Source organism: Trichoderma breve, chromosome 3, assembly GCF_028502605.1.
Source record: "Trichoderma breve strain T069 chromosome 3, whole genome shotgun sequence".
Taxonomy (NCBI): domain Eukaryota; kingdom Fungi; phylum Ascomycota; class Sordariomycetes; order Hypocreales; family Hypocreaceae; genus Trichoderma; species Trichoderma breve.
In genome coordinates, this window is record NC_079234.1 from 5,786,475 (window position 1) to 5,802,028 (window position 15,554).

Genomic DNA, 15,554 nt, shown 5'->3' on the forward strand with positions numbered 1-15,554 from the left:
CTTATAGACAAACTATGCACAATCCCCGACTTACAGAATCAGGTATGTAGTGGGGATTAATTAAGACATGCAGGGATACGGAGTATATTGTGAAAGTCCATGGACTGACCATGGACCGACCATGGACTGAATGACCAAGTGCCGTACAATTGCACATCGAGCTCTACAAGGTGAGACTAGATAGAAATGTCGGTTCGTTTGCCATCTGCAGTTTGACATGGAATTCAGGGTCATGTACTCTCATAGGAGAAAGATAGGCATCTACACAACTTCAGATACGCGGAGGGGTGTGAGTGAACGGACGCTTGTGTCATTGCACAACGGCTGTGTGAAGACGAGACATGTTGAAGGGATAGATTTCAGACGGTGATGAAGATATTTGCTTGATAAATCTCTGAGAGGGATTCAAAGAGTTCACCCGAGTGATTGTAATGGCGGGTCGAGAGGATACACTCTGCATCCTAGGTTGCCTGGAGGAAATGGTAATCAGGTAACTAAACTAGCTAGTAATAATTCAAACAAATGTATTCCAAACACTTGTATGTTATAGGATTTATCTCGTTTACCCTTCCTACTCATTGATGAGCAAGTGAATTTCACCAAGTCTCTTGGTATCAAAGGGGGTAAGAAAGCAGATTATGGACACCTTCAACGTCAAGCCATTGGCATGGCCCACCGATTGGTGGAGGAGCCAATTCAGAATGACAAGCTGTTCATACACCTTGGTTCAGCTCATGAATAGTGTTCTCAAAGATAGCCTGCGTTTGAAGCCTATCAATATTGGTAAGTTGCCACTACCATCGTGTGTTTGAAGTGAAAGATGCAGTCAAACATGACGATGCAACAGTCTCTATGCGCTGTGTTGCCACCTCTCCCGTCACACTCTCTGACGGCACCTAATTTTCTAAGGGCACCAAGCTGGCCGGTCCATCACATAATGAGGAACGCGATCGTGTACCCCGAGCCCGAGATATGGGACGGCCATCGCTTTCTCAATATCCGTGACGTGCCATAATCTGTCCAGTCAGAGGCAAGGAAATGCTACTGGTCAGCACTAGCGAGCGGCATCTCGGGTTTAGCCACGGCAAGCATGCCTGTCCCGGAAGATCCTTTGCGGCTAGCAAGCTCAAGGTTGCATTGGCGCATAATCTGATGAAGTGCCATTTCAAGGTCCTGACGGAGTGGAGGTAAAGCACCGCATGACGGGAGGTAGTTATTATGTGGATCAGTTTGCCCGTTGCAGGTTAGACGGAGGAAGGATGAGTGGTGATGGAGAAAGGTTTGGCTCTGTGTTGAGGAGAAGAAGTGAAATTCATGTACATGTAGTTTGGACATGTGCCATGACTGCATTGGTTAGAGGTAGAGTCTTTGGCGATGAAATGCAACATCATGTAAAAATCGTTTGTGAAGCCAAAATTACGCTGATGTGTGTTGAATTGAATTTTACCTGCTGTCTAATGCTGGGGGCTGAATCTGTGGCCTTGGCCTCCTTGAACGTCGATGGATACATGTACATTATGCTGAGCTGTTGTGAATTTCCTAGTAAATGGCACTGGAAACATGTTCAATCAAGTTAGGTCATATACATATCCAACTCCGAGATGTAAGTGTCTCCATCTCCGTGCAGCCATGTGTGTAATCATGAACAGATCCTTCTGCCTCAACCCTCGGTGTTGCCTCCGTAGAGTACATATTATGTTCGTGTCTTCCCACAATATTAGGCTGCTAATAGGTATACGAGATTCTGTATATTTAAAATTTATAACATCTTATGTTTCTCCTGGGTACAGAGGATAAACTGCCTAGAAGTCAGATTGGAACAATTGCTGTCGAATCTTTGTCCAGCAACTATTCATAGCTTAGTTAGTCAGTTGTGAATATAACGCTTTGTTGAATCTGTTTGATACTCTTTACAGTTGTAGGAGCCCGACTTGTCACATTCTATGAGGAGCTTAATGTATTTGAACGCGACGAAAATCGGTTCTTTCGTGTGGAATGCACAGTCGCGAAATGCAGATTCGATTCCACCAATCACGATTTAGCCAACTTAAATTACCATGCCCCATCATGCGATAAACTGTGCGGAACACTGACACCTCCCAATGATATAATCCCAGCGTTTGACAAAATCGCTTGAAGGGTTATGCCAGCAGTGAGTGTCAAAACGCTGGAAACAGCCACAATGAGTGGTGGGTTATAGCCGACAAGGAGACATTGGGCTATTTCTTATGTTTAGAGAGACGGTGTACATGGCACAAGAAATGATGGGTTGAATGTATGCGTTCACAAACTCCTTGTTCAAATTGCCAGGAGCAAAAAATACAAAAGCTATTGCATCGACTGCGCTGTGATGCCGATAGAAGAGGAGACGCGGAGATTGATGATTGAAAGAATCAACAAGACATTTCACCACGTAAAGTCGGGTTATGTTGGGACCAAGGGTTTACCACTATATCCCGTGACGTTATGACCATGCTGCTGTTGCTATTTATGGTCAGCAATGATACTGTATGTTTACGCTGCTTCGCCCCGCAGATCTCTTTGGCTGACAGACAAATTATATGCATTGACATCAATGGCGTCGTATCATAAGATTTAAGTTAAATACTATATAGCTAGAGCGGCGGGGCTTACAGATATGTGCCGCTGCTACTTTCAACCCGCAGAGAATGGATATAAAGCCCTGCTTGTTCAACAATGCGGTTACTATATGACAACGTTGCCTGTTGACAAATTTACAACTCAGCTCTAAAGAAATAGATTCGCCACAACGTTCACGATGTCATCTTCAGAAGCCATCCACCAGTGTGTATTCATTCACCCAAAACCAGAAAAATTGGACCAGGTATGTACGATACTGACTCTGATTGCCATTTACATGTAATTAAATGTTCAAGTGTAGGTCAGGCGGATTTTCAAGCGGCTTGCGGACACAGCCCAGGCTGACGAGCCCGGCTCGCTCGTTTGGGCCGTGCATGAGCGTCATGTCTCCGCGGGAGAACCGATGATTGTTGTGTGGGAAGTGTGAGATACACCCACTGATCAGGCTCATGGCCCTGTTATCACTAGTTGAGATTGTGATGCTGATGACTAGGCAAGATACGAAAACGCTGAGGCACGACTCGCGCATCGGCAAAACCCGGTGCACATTGAGCTAGTACGGGTTCTAACGGAAGATGGGTTGTTTGCGCGGCCTGCAGAGATTATGCCACTCAATCATTTGGCCGGCAGCCTTGGGCCTGGCTTGAAAAAGGTGTAGATCCGGAGACGGGGACAGGGTTACGTGTAGTTAGTTGCAGATGAGCATCAAGCACAGTGTCGTCAAGAAATATGGCCTGGTCGGTTCAAAGCCCTCCCTTGTAGGCGGTTGGGTTGAAGTAGGACAGCCTTGTACCTAGTAGACTGTGAAATTCATATTATATATCGCAAAGATTATCTTCCAAGTTGTTGATTGGAATCTAGATAACTGTTGCTCTGCATTCTGATGCGACCGATCTCATTGGGGATGCTATTATATATGATTTTCTGAATGCCGAGGGTTCTATTAATACTAAATAGTGGTGGATGAATTCATCCCCTGCCATTCCGAGCCGAACAATTTGCAAGACATTAACTGCATGACACTCTTTACTATCAAACGCGCCTATACTAACCAAGCGATCTTATATACATGTATACTGATTCAAGCTTTTCGGTCTCATGGTCCCTGATAGTTACAGGTTCAATGTAGTACTGAGGGTATGAGAGACAGCTACATCTAACGGTTACGCAGTGCCCTCGCCTGTGGCGACCCTAATAGCTTTCACTGCAGCGTGTGTAAGCAACCAATTGTTCCGCACCCAACTCTGGTCGATTTCTCCGGTTAATGTATGCTTTGACTCCAAAGTTTCGAAATCAGGGCAGTCCGACTGTAACATGCCCAACTGTAACATCTCCAACCAAGCCTCGCGACGTTTTGAAGGGGCCAGAATCTGGTTCATCCAACTCGAAACTGTGTTGGACTTGAGAAGCTGGATAGCACCGAGCATAGGTGTGCGGCCACTAAACTGACACTTCCATGCTTTCATGCTTACACCCTCCCGCCGAAGCCAAGTTGCCGCCAATCTGTCGTCTCTATAAAGTGCGTAGTCAAGCGTCCACGCTACAGCGATGAGAACCAGCAAGCCTACCCCATCCCAACCTTTCTGTGCCGCGACGTATGTCATGGTAAGAAGTTGCAATGTAGCTAGCCCGCGCAGTGCGAGTGCCAGCGCCGTTTTAGGACGTGCTGTGATGTCCAAGATCATAGGTTTGTTGACAAGCCCATCAACGACTGCCCGGGATCCTCTGTAGAGATACCAGGTTGATGCGTTCTCATGTATCGCTGTGAGCATGTAGGCATCAGAATGGTTAGCTTAATTGCTTTCCAGGTATCTTGGGGGTCTAATGACTTTGATGCTATGCCGTGCTACACGGAAGGCGATGCTGATGAGAATGGCTGCAGCAGTCCCGTATAGACCGAGCAGGATAGTTGAGACACAGGCGCCAATTAAAGAAAGGATGAAAAGAACCTCGATGAGAAAAAATAACCACGTAACGGAGGGGCTATTTGTTTTTCTTTTGCCAGCATCGATGGTGCAGTCCAGAATATACAACGTTTGATGGCGGCTGAAATGAGGGCCTCCAATATTCTCATTTGTCTGGCCCTTGGAATTGTTGCTTGTCTCTGCGGTAACGGCATTATCTTTTCCTTCTTCTGGATTGCGAATAAGTTCATTGGCAGCAATCAGGGCGGCCAAGTCAGCTGGGATCTCAATATCACGAGCTTTGGGAATGATATATCTCGTAAGTATATCGCTTGCGGCTCCGTTTGCGCAAGGGAAGACACTGCCCCAGTTGGCGTCCCAGACAGTGTGCCGAAGCTCGCTGACGGACGAAGCGCGATCGAGAAAGTCGGCACCTTCGCGCAAGAAGGCAGCAAGGCTGTCCAGAATACCCAGACGGGGGAAGAGGCTGACGCCAATGAATCCTGCAAGCGACGTCTGGCCTACCAACCAGTGAGACAAACCACTGCCGGAGAGGTAAATTTCCAGTGGAAGGATGCCAACCCACTCGAAGATAATCTGAAGCTGAGACGCGGCGACGGGTAGGATTGGAGGATCGGCGCCATCTGTACCGTAGCTAGCCGGGGCAGCCATTGAGATGTTCATTTTTAAAGCGAAATATCAGGGATGGGAAGAGACAACTTGGTGTGGAGTTTAAACAAATGGGGATCTTGAATGGGATCAGATGCCTCTCGTAGAGAATGTACTCTGCCTGCTAGTATTGGGATGCGTAGGTTAGGTGTAATGTTGTATTGATGAAAGGTCTTGGTTATCTGTATCCAGTCGGGGGCAGGACCTCTAATATATACTCAATCTACGAGATGCACAGAGACAGATCGGTCAAGGATACACTGCAGCAACAGCCAGCATGTTCATAAGAGTGCCCGGATTGTTGCAAAAGAAAGAAAGAAAGAAAGAAAGAAAGAAAGAAAGAAAGAAAGAAAGAAAGAAAGAAAGAAAGAAAGAAAGAAAGAAAGAAAGAAAGAAAGAAAGAAAGAAAGAAAGAAAGAAAGAAAGAAAGAAAGAAAGAAAGAAAGAAAGAAAGAAAGAAAGAAAGAAAGAAAGAAAGAAAGAAAGAAAGAAAGAAAGAAAGAAAGAAAGAAAGAAAGAAAGAAAGAAAGAAAGAAAGAAAGAAAGAAAGAAAGAAAGAGTAGGTTAGTTAAACAGAGTATAGGAATCAGGTCACAAAGAGCCTTCAATTGTTCATGTTTACTATAAAGAAGATCAAGTGCCTTATTAGCTCCTCAGGTAGGAACCTATTTATAGTTGCCAATACATGCACTCGTAATACATCAATGGCTGCATCAAAGGAAACGGCGAGCTTTGCGGCTAGGTGCCGAATCGCCAAATTTAGCTGGCAATCCACGACAAGGATCCAAAGGGTCCAACCCCTCTCATTCACCCTCTCCTGCAAAACTTGTCTTTGTCATACGTATACCGACCGTATCTTCAATCAATCAATTCGTCCATCACGATGGACGGGGTACTACAGGCGCATACTGGTGTCACGGCTCGCATTCGCGGTTGCTGTTGGACCTAGCATTCGCGTGGTCGGATGGATTTTATTATCCGATGCCGACAGACGGTTGATGATGCTGTGAATCTGGCCTATTCGTCTTGGGCTTTGCTTCTGGCTCAGTTGTTTGGAGGCCTTTGTCAGAGTTTCACGGCTGCAAGGGGCTTGTGTTCACTGGGCTCTTTGTCTTTGCCCTGTTCATTATCCCTGTTGTCGTGGCACACAATGTCGACACCATACTAACCTACAGACTTTTGAGCGGTATCTTTGGCTGTTCGCTCATGGCCATTGTCAGCGGCGCCCTGACCGGCTTTTGAAATCCAACTGAGCGCGGCGCCGCTCTTTGCTCGTTTGCTGGCGCTACCTTTATCGGTCCTCCCGATGGACATGGACCCATTGCTGGCTGCCTTATCGTTGTATACTTGCTGGGATGCAGATGGACTGTTTAAGTGACCATCAGCATGATTGGTGCTGTTGGGGCTTTGGCCTATGTCGTTGGTCCCCAGAGCTTTGGGCCTGTTCTTCTTCCCTAGAAGGCCCCGGGGCCTCGAAACTAGATAGAGAACTAGAATGTCCGCAAAGCTCACGAATCGAAAAAAGTATAACACCGTTATCATGACATGCGCGCTGAGACCCATCAAAATGCTTGCCATGGAACCTATTCTGTTGCTTTTGACAATATGAGTAAATAGACTATGTATCTTCGGACTCTGTTCGATTCAATTGCTGATACTTAATACAGCTACATAGAATTCGTCCATGGAGTCTTATATCTCATTTTTTCCCTCCTCATGTCATATTGCACTCTCTGGCCAACGTGATTGGTCCAGTGGCCTGGCTTCCCTTCCTTCCCATTATCGTGGTATGTATCGCCTTTGGTTCAAGCTATCTGAGTGGTATAATTTACTAAGACAAAATCCACATTGGCAAAGATTTTTGAAAAAAAAAAAAAAAAAAAAAAAAAAAAAAGGACGTTCCATAAAGACTCCATGGTCCTGGTACCAGACTTGTTCCTCTTTTATGATCAAAAGATGCGAAGCTGGTCTAATATGAGTCTCAATAAGCAGTAGGTTCAACTGGAGCTTGAACAGTGCTTTGGGAATTGATACAGCTAACACACATATAGAGGATGCAGTAGAGTTGGAGATAAAAATATAATAAAAAAATAGAACAGTCCTACACAAAGAGACAAGACATTTTCTCTTCCTAACAACCTCCATTTATAGAATATCTATCTGAACCCAAGGGCAATCCATCACGAACTTCAAGTTCCCCATATTTCACTCAAGCTCACCCGGAGTAGAAACGAAACAAGTTAAAGTCAAATGTTTTCGGTGACGCAATGAGGCAAACAGGCTTGGTGTATGGACTTCCTATAGGTTGGCGACATCAACTTCCTTTGCGGCGCAACACACTCGGCCGTCCGCCCATGACATAGAAGACTTTCGGGAACCCTATGAGCTGCTCGGCTCTCGCGATTAACGTTGTCCACCTGTTCTGCGGCCAAGACCTGATCTACTGTTGCTTTTCGGGCATCTTGGGGCGGCTGGCGGTAGCGCGAGACACCAAAACCGGTTCCACTCCGAGCTCCGAAATCCGAGCCTCCCGCCTGGCGTCATCGCCTGGCTGGCTAATAAGTTGTGATATCGATTATTGTATATTAAGCAATGAGGAAATCAACAATAGAAAACTTTTGGAGAACAAACTATCGCCTCAGCATAAATAACTTGACACCAAATCAACATCTACATTTCTTGCCGTTTCAATTTCTCAACTATCTAAGCCCCGCGCTCTACTTCAACAAATATGCCACTTTACGAGGTCCAACATTATATCCCCCTGTCATTGGAGGAACGCAACAAGTTCGCAAAGGAAATCACAAGAATCCATACGAGAGAGTTCATTACACCGAGCCTTTTCGTCAATGTTCAGTTCACCGAGCTAAAGGAAGGCTCCAGCTTTATTGCAGGCGAGGAGGTATGCGCAATTCCCACAGGAGCAACGCCGCGCGAGAACATAATTGACATACTAAATGTATTAGAAAAAAACAAATCGAGTCATTGCTTTTCTCCGGGGCGGCCCAAGGACCCGAGAGCAGTTCGTTGACGTGACCAAACAAGTCAAGAAGGCTTGGGACGAGATTATGAATGAAGGAAAGGCTGTGTGGGGAGAGCGTCAGTTGAGCCTGGTCGGTGTAATTGATGGACTTGCAGGCGGCCTTGAGCATGACTTTGTTGCTCCTGAGGTATGTTAGCGGACTCACTTTTCTCTACATATTCCACTACCAGATTTAAATATCGTTTGGATCCATCTTCGTGAGTGCATTGGCTAATTATATATACAATCATAGGCGGGCAAAGATGTTGCTTGGCTTAAGAACCACAAGAGCGACTTCCAGAAGTTGGCATCTGAGGGAAACGATTTATTCGTCGGTATCCTACAAGAAATGGAAAATCGCGAGGACCTCGTTGCAAAGCTCCAGCAGGATTAAACAGATACTTTGTTGTTTGACTTCTATCAACATGTAGCTCTTTCACAGTAATCAGATCTTTCCTTCAGTTCCATAGATTGAAAATAGAATACGAATGACGTCCGCGTGCGCATATTTCCGTCTGTTGGTATAACAATTAAAGGCTTACCTCTACATCACTTTGGCGAAATAACGTGCCTAACCTATAGAGCATGATTCGGACGACAAATCTCAACGTGGGTCGCCAGCCGGGTCCCGGTCTAACAGCTGCCGCGACATTAATCGACTCTCCATTCATAATCGTCGTAATCTCAGTGTCACTACGTTCAACCTTGTCGCCTCCGATCATAAAATAATAAGTTGGATGGATTGTTCAATATCCGCTATAATTACAATACAACTCAGGGTACGTGACATACTGTGAGTGGAGTGGGGCCGTCAGTGCAAATTGTCTCTATCTTCGATGTAGCAAGATTAGACAATATTACTATGGTATATCGGCTCAGTTGGAGGTTCGATTCGGAAACTTGGGGTCTTAAGGACTTATATATAGACGTTTTAAATACTAAAATATATAGTCTCATAACGGTATGAGCCTGAGCTAGGTAATAAAGCTACCATATATAGTGAACAGTCGTTGTATCGTAATATTTACTCAGTTAAAATTTGGGTAGTGAGTCTGCGTGTAAGTTGATGACATGATCCAATCCTTCTATTTGTCCCCCTTTGTCCAGCCTTCCCAGCGTTCTATATTTCCTATATCAAGGTCAAAAAGGTCCAGCATTCTTCCCACGCTGTGGTTAATCATAACTTCGACGTCGTCAGATTTGATGTAGAAAGCGGGCACGGGCGGGAAGATGATGGCCCCTGCACGCGTAACCTCCAGCATGTTGCGCAAATGGATCTCGCTGAGTGGAGTCTCCCGCGTCACCAGGACCAGCCGCCTCCGTTCTTTCAGCATCACATCAGCAGCGCGGGCGATCAGATCACTGCCTAACCCAGTCGAAACCGAAGCAAGCGTCTTCATACTGCAAGGCACTATGATCATGCCATCTGTGCGGAATGACCCGCTGGAAATCGCTGCAGCCATGTCGTTTATGTTGTACGAGAAGTCTGCCAATGCTGTGACATTGGCAGCGTGATAGTCTGTCTCGTATTTGATCGTCTCTCCTGCCCATTTACTGGTAACAAGATGCGTCTCGACATTGAGGTTTCGGAGAGCAATAAGAAGTTTGATGCCAAGTATAGCTCCGGTGGCTCCCGTCATGGCTACGATGATACGCTTACGGCGGGGGGCCACCGTCGGCGCGGTACTAGACATTCCGAGCATGATGAGTCAAGGAGGAAGCGAGATAGAGCTGAGGAGCGATGTAGGATAAATGGTAGAATTGAGCTGTTTTTGTAGCGAATGTGCTAGAGATGTTTGCGCGTAAAATAGTCCGAATCTTATACTCCATCTTGAGAATCACTTACAATTCTGAACCGGCAGAGTATGATGACATTTTGCAAACTGCCGAAATGATATATCCGAGGCTCCGAATGGTTCGGTGTGCTAAGAAGTCGGTAATTGCGAGAATGGCTTAGCGCTTCCGAGACGCCGAGAATGCGCTGCAGCCGGAAGACCTGCGAAGCTAGTGGTCCGAGTCGTCAAGCTGTACAAGGCGAGAGTTGGTTGTGAAAATTTGTTGTTTGTGAGTGTGAACTAAGTTCCAGGTAGATGTTGAATTGAAATGCGAACGTCATCATCTCCTTGACGGGCCGAAGGCTACGATGAGGCATCTGTACTCACTATCTAACAATCTGTTGACATTTTGTAGCTATATTGTAGGTAGAATGCAGGCACTAAGGCTGTATAAGTAAGTAGAGAGATCAATGAGACAATTAAATATATGATATCTCCACTAAGATAAAAGTAACTATATCTGGGCTGTTCTTGAATTATACAAGCCGCAAGTTATATGGTGTAGCCATCAGACGTCAAGGAAATGCATGGGGTATTCGTGATTGTACTATTTTCACTGTATTTGAAGGCCTCAATATGTCTTGCTAGTTCTCAAATAATTCACACCGTTCTAAATACCGTCCAGACTGCAAAATCCTCGCTGTTCCCACTTTGCCAGCACTTTGTCTTGTATGTCCTGCGGGTAACCCTGCTTGAAGCTGGTATTCACCCAGTTTCTCTCTTCGGTGTACTCAACAGGAAACAAGCAATCACAAACCAACTTTCCACCCTTGGTTGGGTTGCCGTTGCCGTGGCTCATGTATGGAATTAGAGCAAATCCTCTCACGTCCTCAAAAGGATGCTCGTCTATACCTGGCCGACAGCGCGTAGAGAAGGCCCACATAATGTCTGCATCGGAATGTACGTCGATGTCTTCGCCGACTAGCAGGAGACGATGAAATGGAACACCGGCTTTCGTATTAAATACCACATCTCCAAATCGCTTCGCGAGTTCCCTCGGTGTAGTCTTCATCGACCGTAGTCGCTTTCCGTCTACCTTGATAGCAACCCAGGTACACTGGGATACCAGTGGAGAGCTAACATCCAAAATGGGCAGATCTGCATCGCGGCAAAGCTGCATCACTGAGGCAGCAGTGACCAGTCCACCAAGGGATTGCTGTAGGTAATTGATTAGACAGAGGTAAAGGCAAAAATGCAAAATAGAAGAAGAATTCTTCTAGTGCGGCAAGGACAAGGGGAAACTCACCGTCTCGTCAGTTAGTCTACCGGTGGCCGACATCGGGAGAATTGGATTATTCCGATAGGTAATCTTGTTGACCGTGTATACAGGCATCATGCGAGACTCGCCGGGGAAATTGACTCCGTGCATTTCGCTGTACGGGCCTTCAGGGACTTGTTCGGAGATGGAGATGGTGCCTTCGAAGACGATCTCGGCATTGGCGGGCACCATGAGATCGTTAGTATCGCACTTGACCAGCTTGATCGGCTCGCCACTGAGAGTACCGATGAACTCTGCCTCGGTGACGTTATCCGGAATTGGCATCGCAGAAACCATGACGGCGGCTGGAGGGGCGCCAAGGACAAAGGCCCAGGGCGCATCTTGGCCAAATTCCCTCCACTTGTTGACAATCTGCCAGTTATGCTGAGGCGGGTAACAAGCACCCGTCATAGTGCGTTTGCCAACGACCATGGCTCGGTTGACGGACCAGTTCACCCATTTACCATCGGGCGATTTGAGGACGTGCATGCCGTACGTCCCAATATATTTGCCGCCGTCGGTCTGGTGGACCATGGGTGCCGGTATATTTGTGAGGTCGATGGCGTCGCCTTCGATGCAATTCTCCTTAACTGGGCCCGACTGGACCGTAATGGGATCAACCGGCGCCGAGGTGGTCGCATTAAGCAGCTTCTCAATGATAGCGCCCGCACCACTGCTGGGTGGCAGCGCCACGTGGTGGGCTATACGAGCGTAGGCTTGACTCTTTGGAGTTCGAAGTGCCCCCGGTGCACCAAGGATACGGAAGAAGCCATCCTTGGCTCCTATGACATTGTTGAACAAAGGTGCTTTGTCGTTGGTCTCGCAAACAAGACGAGTAATAGCAGCGGCCTCGAGGTTTGGATCTACAGGGTCGTTGATTTCGACTAGATCCCCTTCCTCTCGGAGAGTGTCGACAAAGGTTCGAAAGCTCAAATGCGCTGGCTCCGGGTCTCGATCTCTGGTTGCTGCCATGGTAAACAAGCTTGATTACTTTGAGTCTTTGCACGTGTGAAATTGTATGCGTAATAGATTGTGTGTCTCATTCATGTCTCGAAATTGTAAGATTTGTCTGGTCAGTGTGTTCCCTATATAGTGCACAGTCTCCGAGTTGCATCATCGCAAGAGACTTCCGTGGTTCCCGCCTCCGCGTGGGATGCCGAAATGAAGTCAAGGAGCTGGCCGGCCCCGAGCTCCGAGAATGTGATAGTGGATCCTAATGCGCAAATTGCCGAACTCCGCGAAGTGCGGCCCACTCCAAGTTCGAAAGCCTCAGAGCGGAGGTGCTTTCATAGTTATTTACACACTTCAACACCAATGCACATGGATTACATGGCGATCTGACACCGAGACACCGAGCAACTATGGACCATGAAGCGATTGACCGCGTCTTACGACAAAGGGTCATGTCTCGGGGAAAGGCATGCTACCCCTGCCGGCAACGCAAGGTCAAGTGTGATCACCAACAGCCATGTCAAACCTGCCAGAAGCGAGGGCATCCCGAAATTTGCACGTATGATTTGAGAGGAGACCCTACAACGAGTCGGAAAGATGTCCAGCCCACCCGGCCTCGACGTGGAGTTTCCAATACTTCTGACGCCTCTTTGCGGGATGTTCCTCACGAGAGCCGTACAACTTCTAGCGGCCGGAATCTTAGCCGATCACACAGCACGCCACGTGTGTTCGATCAGTCAGCTGCTGATGGCGTGTCAGAGTCTGCAAGAACTCATGAACACAGTGCATCTTTCGTTACAACTAATGCTGCGGTCACAAAGAAAACTTACGAAGGGGGCAGTTCCATCATGGGCGTCCTGCAACAGTATGCCCATGATGCTGCACCTGAACTCCTTCGAGAATCAGGTGTTTCTTTTGGATTGCAGAATACCCTTGATGGCGATCCGTTTACTGAGGCGACTACCCCAGAGAATCGACACGCAAGCTTGCTGAGCCTTGCGCCACATGCAGATGAGATACAGAGGTCGGTCCTCCCGGTTGTCGCTGCTTGACATATGCTTCGCAATCTAGGAACAGACCGCTACTGACAGGCTTGGTCTCTTGCATCATCCGCTACTGAAGTACACCTTACTGACAGTCTGGCACAGATTCATCCCGCTCTATCGACATACTATCCATCCATTCGTGCCACTGCTCGTCGATATTGACGAATTTGAGCTTCATGTCTGCGAATACCTCGAAAGCCGAGCTGCCGGAGACTTGAGGGATGGTTCGAAGACGCTGAATCAGTGGTTCACCGGCAAAGGCATCAATACCATTGCTGTAATTCTGGCGACCCTATCCTGCTCTTCTTATTTCTCCGACATTCCCATTACAGAGCGTTCTACAACTGCTCTGAAATTTGGTAAGATTGGACATGGTAGCTGTCGACTACCCACATCATGATGATGCTGATGTTGGATAGTGGCTAGGGCTTTCCAGGCTTTGCGACTGGCCAACTACATGTTGCGGCCGTCTGTCGAGGCGGTGCAGACACTCTTGCTACTGGGAAACACTCTCCAAAATACCGGGCAATCCGATGGATCGTGGATTCTATTAGGAACGACTATCCGGCTTGCCCAGGCTCTTGGTCTACATGCAGCAAATACTAAGACTCGAGGGGCCAACTCCAGAAAGAAGGAAGCTCTATGGTATTTGCCTCACAATGGGATGGGCCGATGACATACTCTTGAGACTAACTATGAAGGTTCATTTAGGTCGGTTATTGTATGGCAAGATTGCTTCCTCAGTGTATGTCACGGCCGGCCATCGGGTATTTCCAAAGCACAACTGAAGCGTCTCAATTTTGCTGCTGTGACCGGTCCTAGCCTGTCCTACTTTGAAATCATGTGCCGCGTGGGATGCTTGTGCGTCGATCTTACGGAGGATGTGCCGACTCTGAAACGCTCAGTTGATCTCGTCGAGGCAATCGATAGGTGCTACTCAAACGCGCTACCTCATCTGCAGAGCCTCGACGAATGTCGCAATCTGCATCAGCGCCTCGAATTCTTTGCCCTTCAGATCAACATGTCCTTCACCATTGCCGTTGCTTGTCGACCGGCAATGAAGAAACTACCTCCGGGATCAGGAGAGGATCATTACCACCAATTCCTCACTACACGCGCCAAACAGAGCCTTTTCACTACTTTGAAAACCTTCTTGGCCTTCCAGGCGCTAAGTTCTATGCCGCTCCGGAACTGGTCGATGCTCCACTCAGCACTTACATCCATGTTGCTGCTCTCCGTATGGGAGGAAACAAGACATGATCCGCAGTCCAGAGCTCTGCAGGAGCGCCTGGTTGGTCTTCTGTTGGCCGTCAGTGAAGAAGGCTCAAGCGCGGATACAGACAGTGATGGCCATCCCTCCTATTACACCCAATGGTTGTCTCCTCGTAGTATTCGAACACTCATCGCTTTGCAGAGTGCAATACGAAATACACCTCCTCTGACTGATCACGTGTCTCCTACAAGGTCAGTAGAGACTCTGTTGACAACCTCCGAAGGTGCCTCGCTACATCAGACAGGCCTACCAGTGCTTGACTCTCAGGTCCCGGATCAGATCACTGCTTTACTTGGCTCAAGGTGGGTACCCTTATTAAGTTTTGTGAGCTCTTACCATTGACGAGGTGTCTAGTGTAGCATATGACTATGATCAATTTGATTGGTCGACAGTCGACCTTTCTCCATTTGCTTTTATTGATGAAACAGTCAACAGTAAGTATGAGCCTCGGATCCAATCTCTGCCAATCGCTAAGCATCTTCAAAGTGCCATTTTACGATTCGTCACAATGTAATGGATTCATATAGATCAGCGAATATTACCCAAGACTGCTAAGAGGCAACGTGAGCCGGCACAGAGGATTCTCACAAGGTCTCTAATAGAGAGACTCATCCTGCTTTTGACGACGGTAAAACTTAACGAAAGATTGAAATGGGAAGCATACAAAATGCAAAGTATTAAGGTTACAGTATGCAGATGTAGGGAGTAACGGATTGAACCCAAAGAGTCCAGTAAACTGCACTACAATGCAATGCAATAAGCACCTGACCCGCACGTAGAGTCTGGGGTTCTGCTTAGCAGTGGCACAGTGCAGTATGCGAACAGGGAAGCACTGGATTGATACAGGAAGTATTGGCCACTTATCAGTTCAGTGCCCATTGAGAGAAATACTCACTGCCCATCAATGGAGAAAATTTTGTGCCTGTTGTCAAACTTTTCCAGCATTTTGAGCCTCGACTATTGTGTCATTGACGGACTAGATTGACCGCATAATG

General features: G+C 47.2%; 6 protein-coding genes across 6 annotated transcripts; 2 read left to right on the forward strand and 4 right to left on the reverse strand.

Annotated features, from left to right (window-relative positions):
* Nucleotides 1–3,764: 3,764 nt before the first annotated feature.
* On the reverse strand, nucleotides 3,765–4,205 carry T069G_06143 (uncharacterized protein; the record flags this gene model as incomplete). Its single annotated transcript, XM_056173353.1, has 1 exon — nucleotides 3,765–4,205. One exon carries the CDS (start codon nucleotides 4,203–4,205, stop codon nucleotides 3,765–3,767), a length of 441 nt encoding a protein of 146 aa, XP_056030211.1.
* A 189-nt stretch (nucleotides 4,206–4,394) lies between these two features.
* T069G_06144 (uncharacterized protein) lies at nucleotides 4,395–5,189 on the reverse strand (the record flags this gene model as incomplete). The annotated part of the gene is made up of 1 exon (XM_056173354.1): nucleotides 4,395–5,189. One exon carries the CDS (start codon nucleotides 5,187–5,189, stop codon nucleotides 4,395–4,397), a length of 795 nt encoding a protein of 264 aa, XP_056030212.1.
* Nucleotides 5,190–7,905: 2,716 nt separating this feature from the next.
* T069G_06145 (putative oxalocrotonate tautomerase enzyme domain-containing protein) lies at nucleotides 7,906–8,590 on the forward strand (the record flags this gene model as incomplete). The annotated part of the gene is made up of 3 exons (XM_056173355.1): nucleotides 7,906–8,076; nucleotides 8,141–8,344; nucleotides 8,450–8,590. The coding sequence occupies 3 exons, from the start codon at nucleotides 7,906–7,908 to the stop codon at nucleotides 8,588–8,590; spliced, it is 516 nt and encodes a 171-aa protein (XP_056030213.1).
* A 691-nt stretch (nucleotides 8,591–9,281) lies between these two features.
* T069G_06146 (flavoprotein domain-containing protein) lies at nucleotides 9,282–9,899 on the reverse strand (the record flags this gene model as incomplete). The annotated part of the gene is made up of 1 exon (XM_056173356.1): nucleotides 9,282–9,899. The coding sequence occupies one exon, from the start codon at nucleotides 9,897–9,899 to the stop codon at nucleotides 9,282–9,284; it is 618 nt and encodes a 205-aa protein (XP_056030214.1).
* A 742-nt stretch (nucleotides 9,900–10,641) lies between these two features.
* On the reverse strand, nucleotides 10,642–12,261 carry T069G_06147 (3-octaprenyl-4-hydroxybenzoate carboxy-lyase domain-containing protein; the record flags this gene model as incomplete). The annotated part of the gene is made up of 2 exons (XM_056173357.1): nucleotides 10,642–11,187; nucleotides 11,278–12,261. 2 exons carry the CDS (start codon nucleotides 12,259–12,261, stop codon nucleotides 10,642–10,644), a joined length of 1,530 nt encoding a protein of 509 aa, XP_056030215.1.
* Nucleotides 12,262–13,088: 827 nt separating this feature from the next.
* Nucleotides 13,089–15,086, forward strand: T069G_06148 (fungal specific transcription factor domain-containing protein; the record flags this gene model as incomplete). The annotated part of the gene is made up of 6 exons (XM_056173358.1): nucleotides 13,089–13,264; nucleotides 13,389–13,645; nucleotides 13,706–13,931; nucleotides 13,998–14,861; nucleotides 14,914–14,993; nucleotides 15,046–15,086. The coding sequence occupies 6 exons, from the start codon at nucleotides 13,089–13,091 to the stop codon at nucleotides 15,084–15,086; spliced, it is 1,644 nt and encodes a 547-aa protein (XP_056030216.1).
* Between the last annotated feature and the right edge of the window lie 468 nt (nucleotides 15,087–15,554).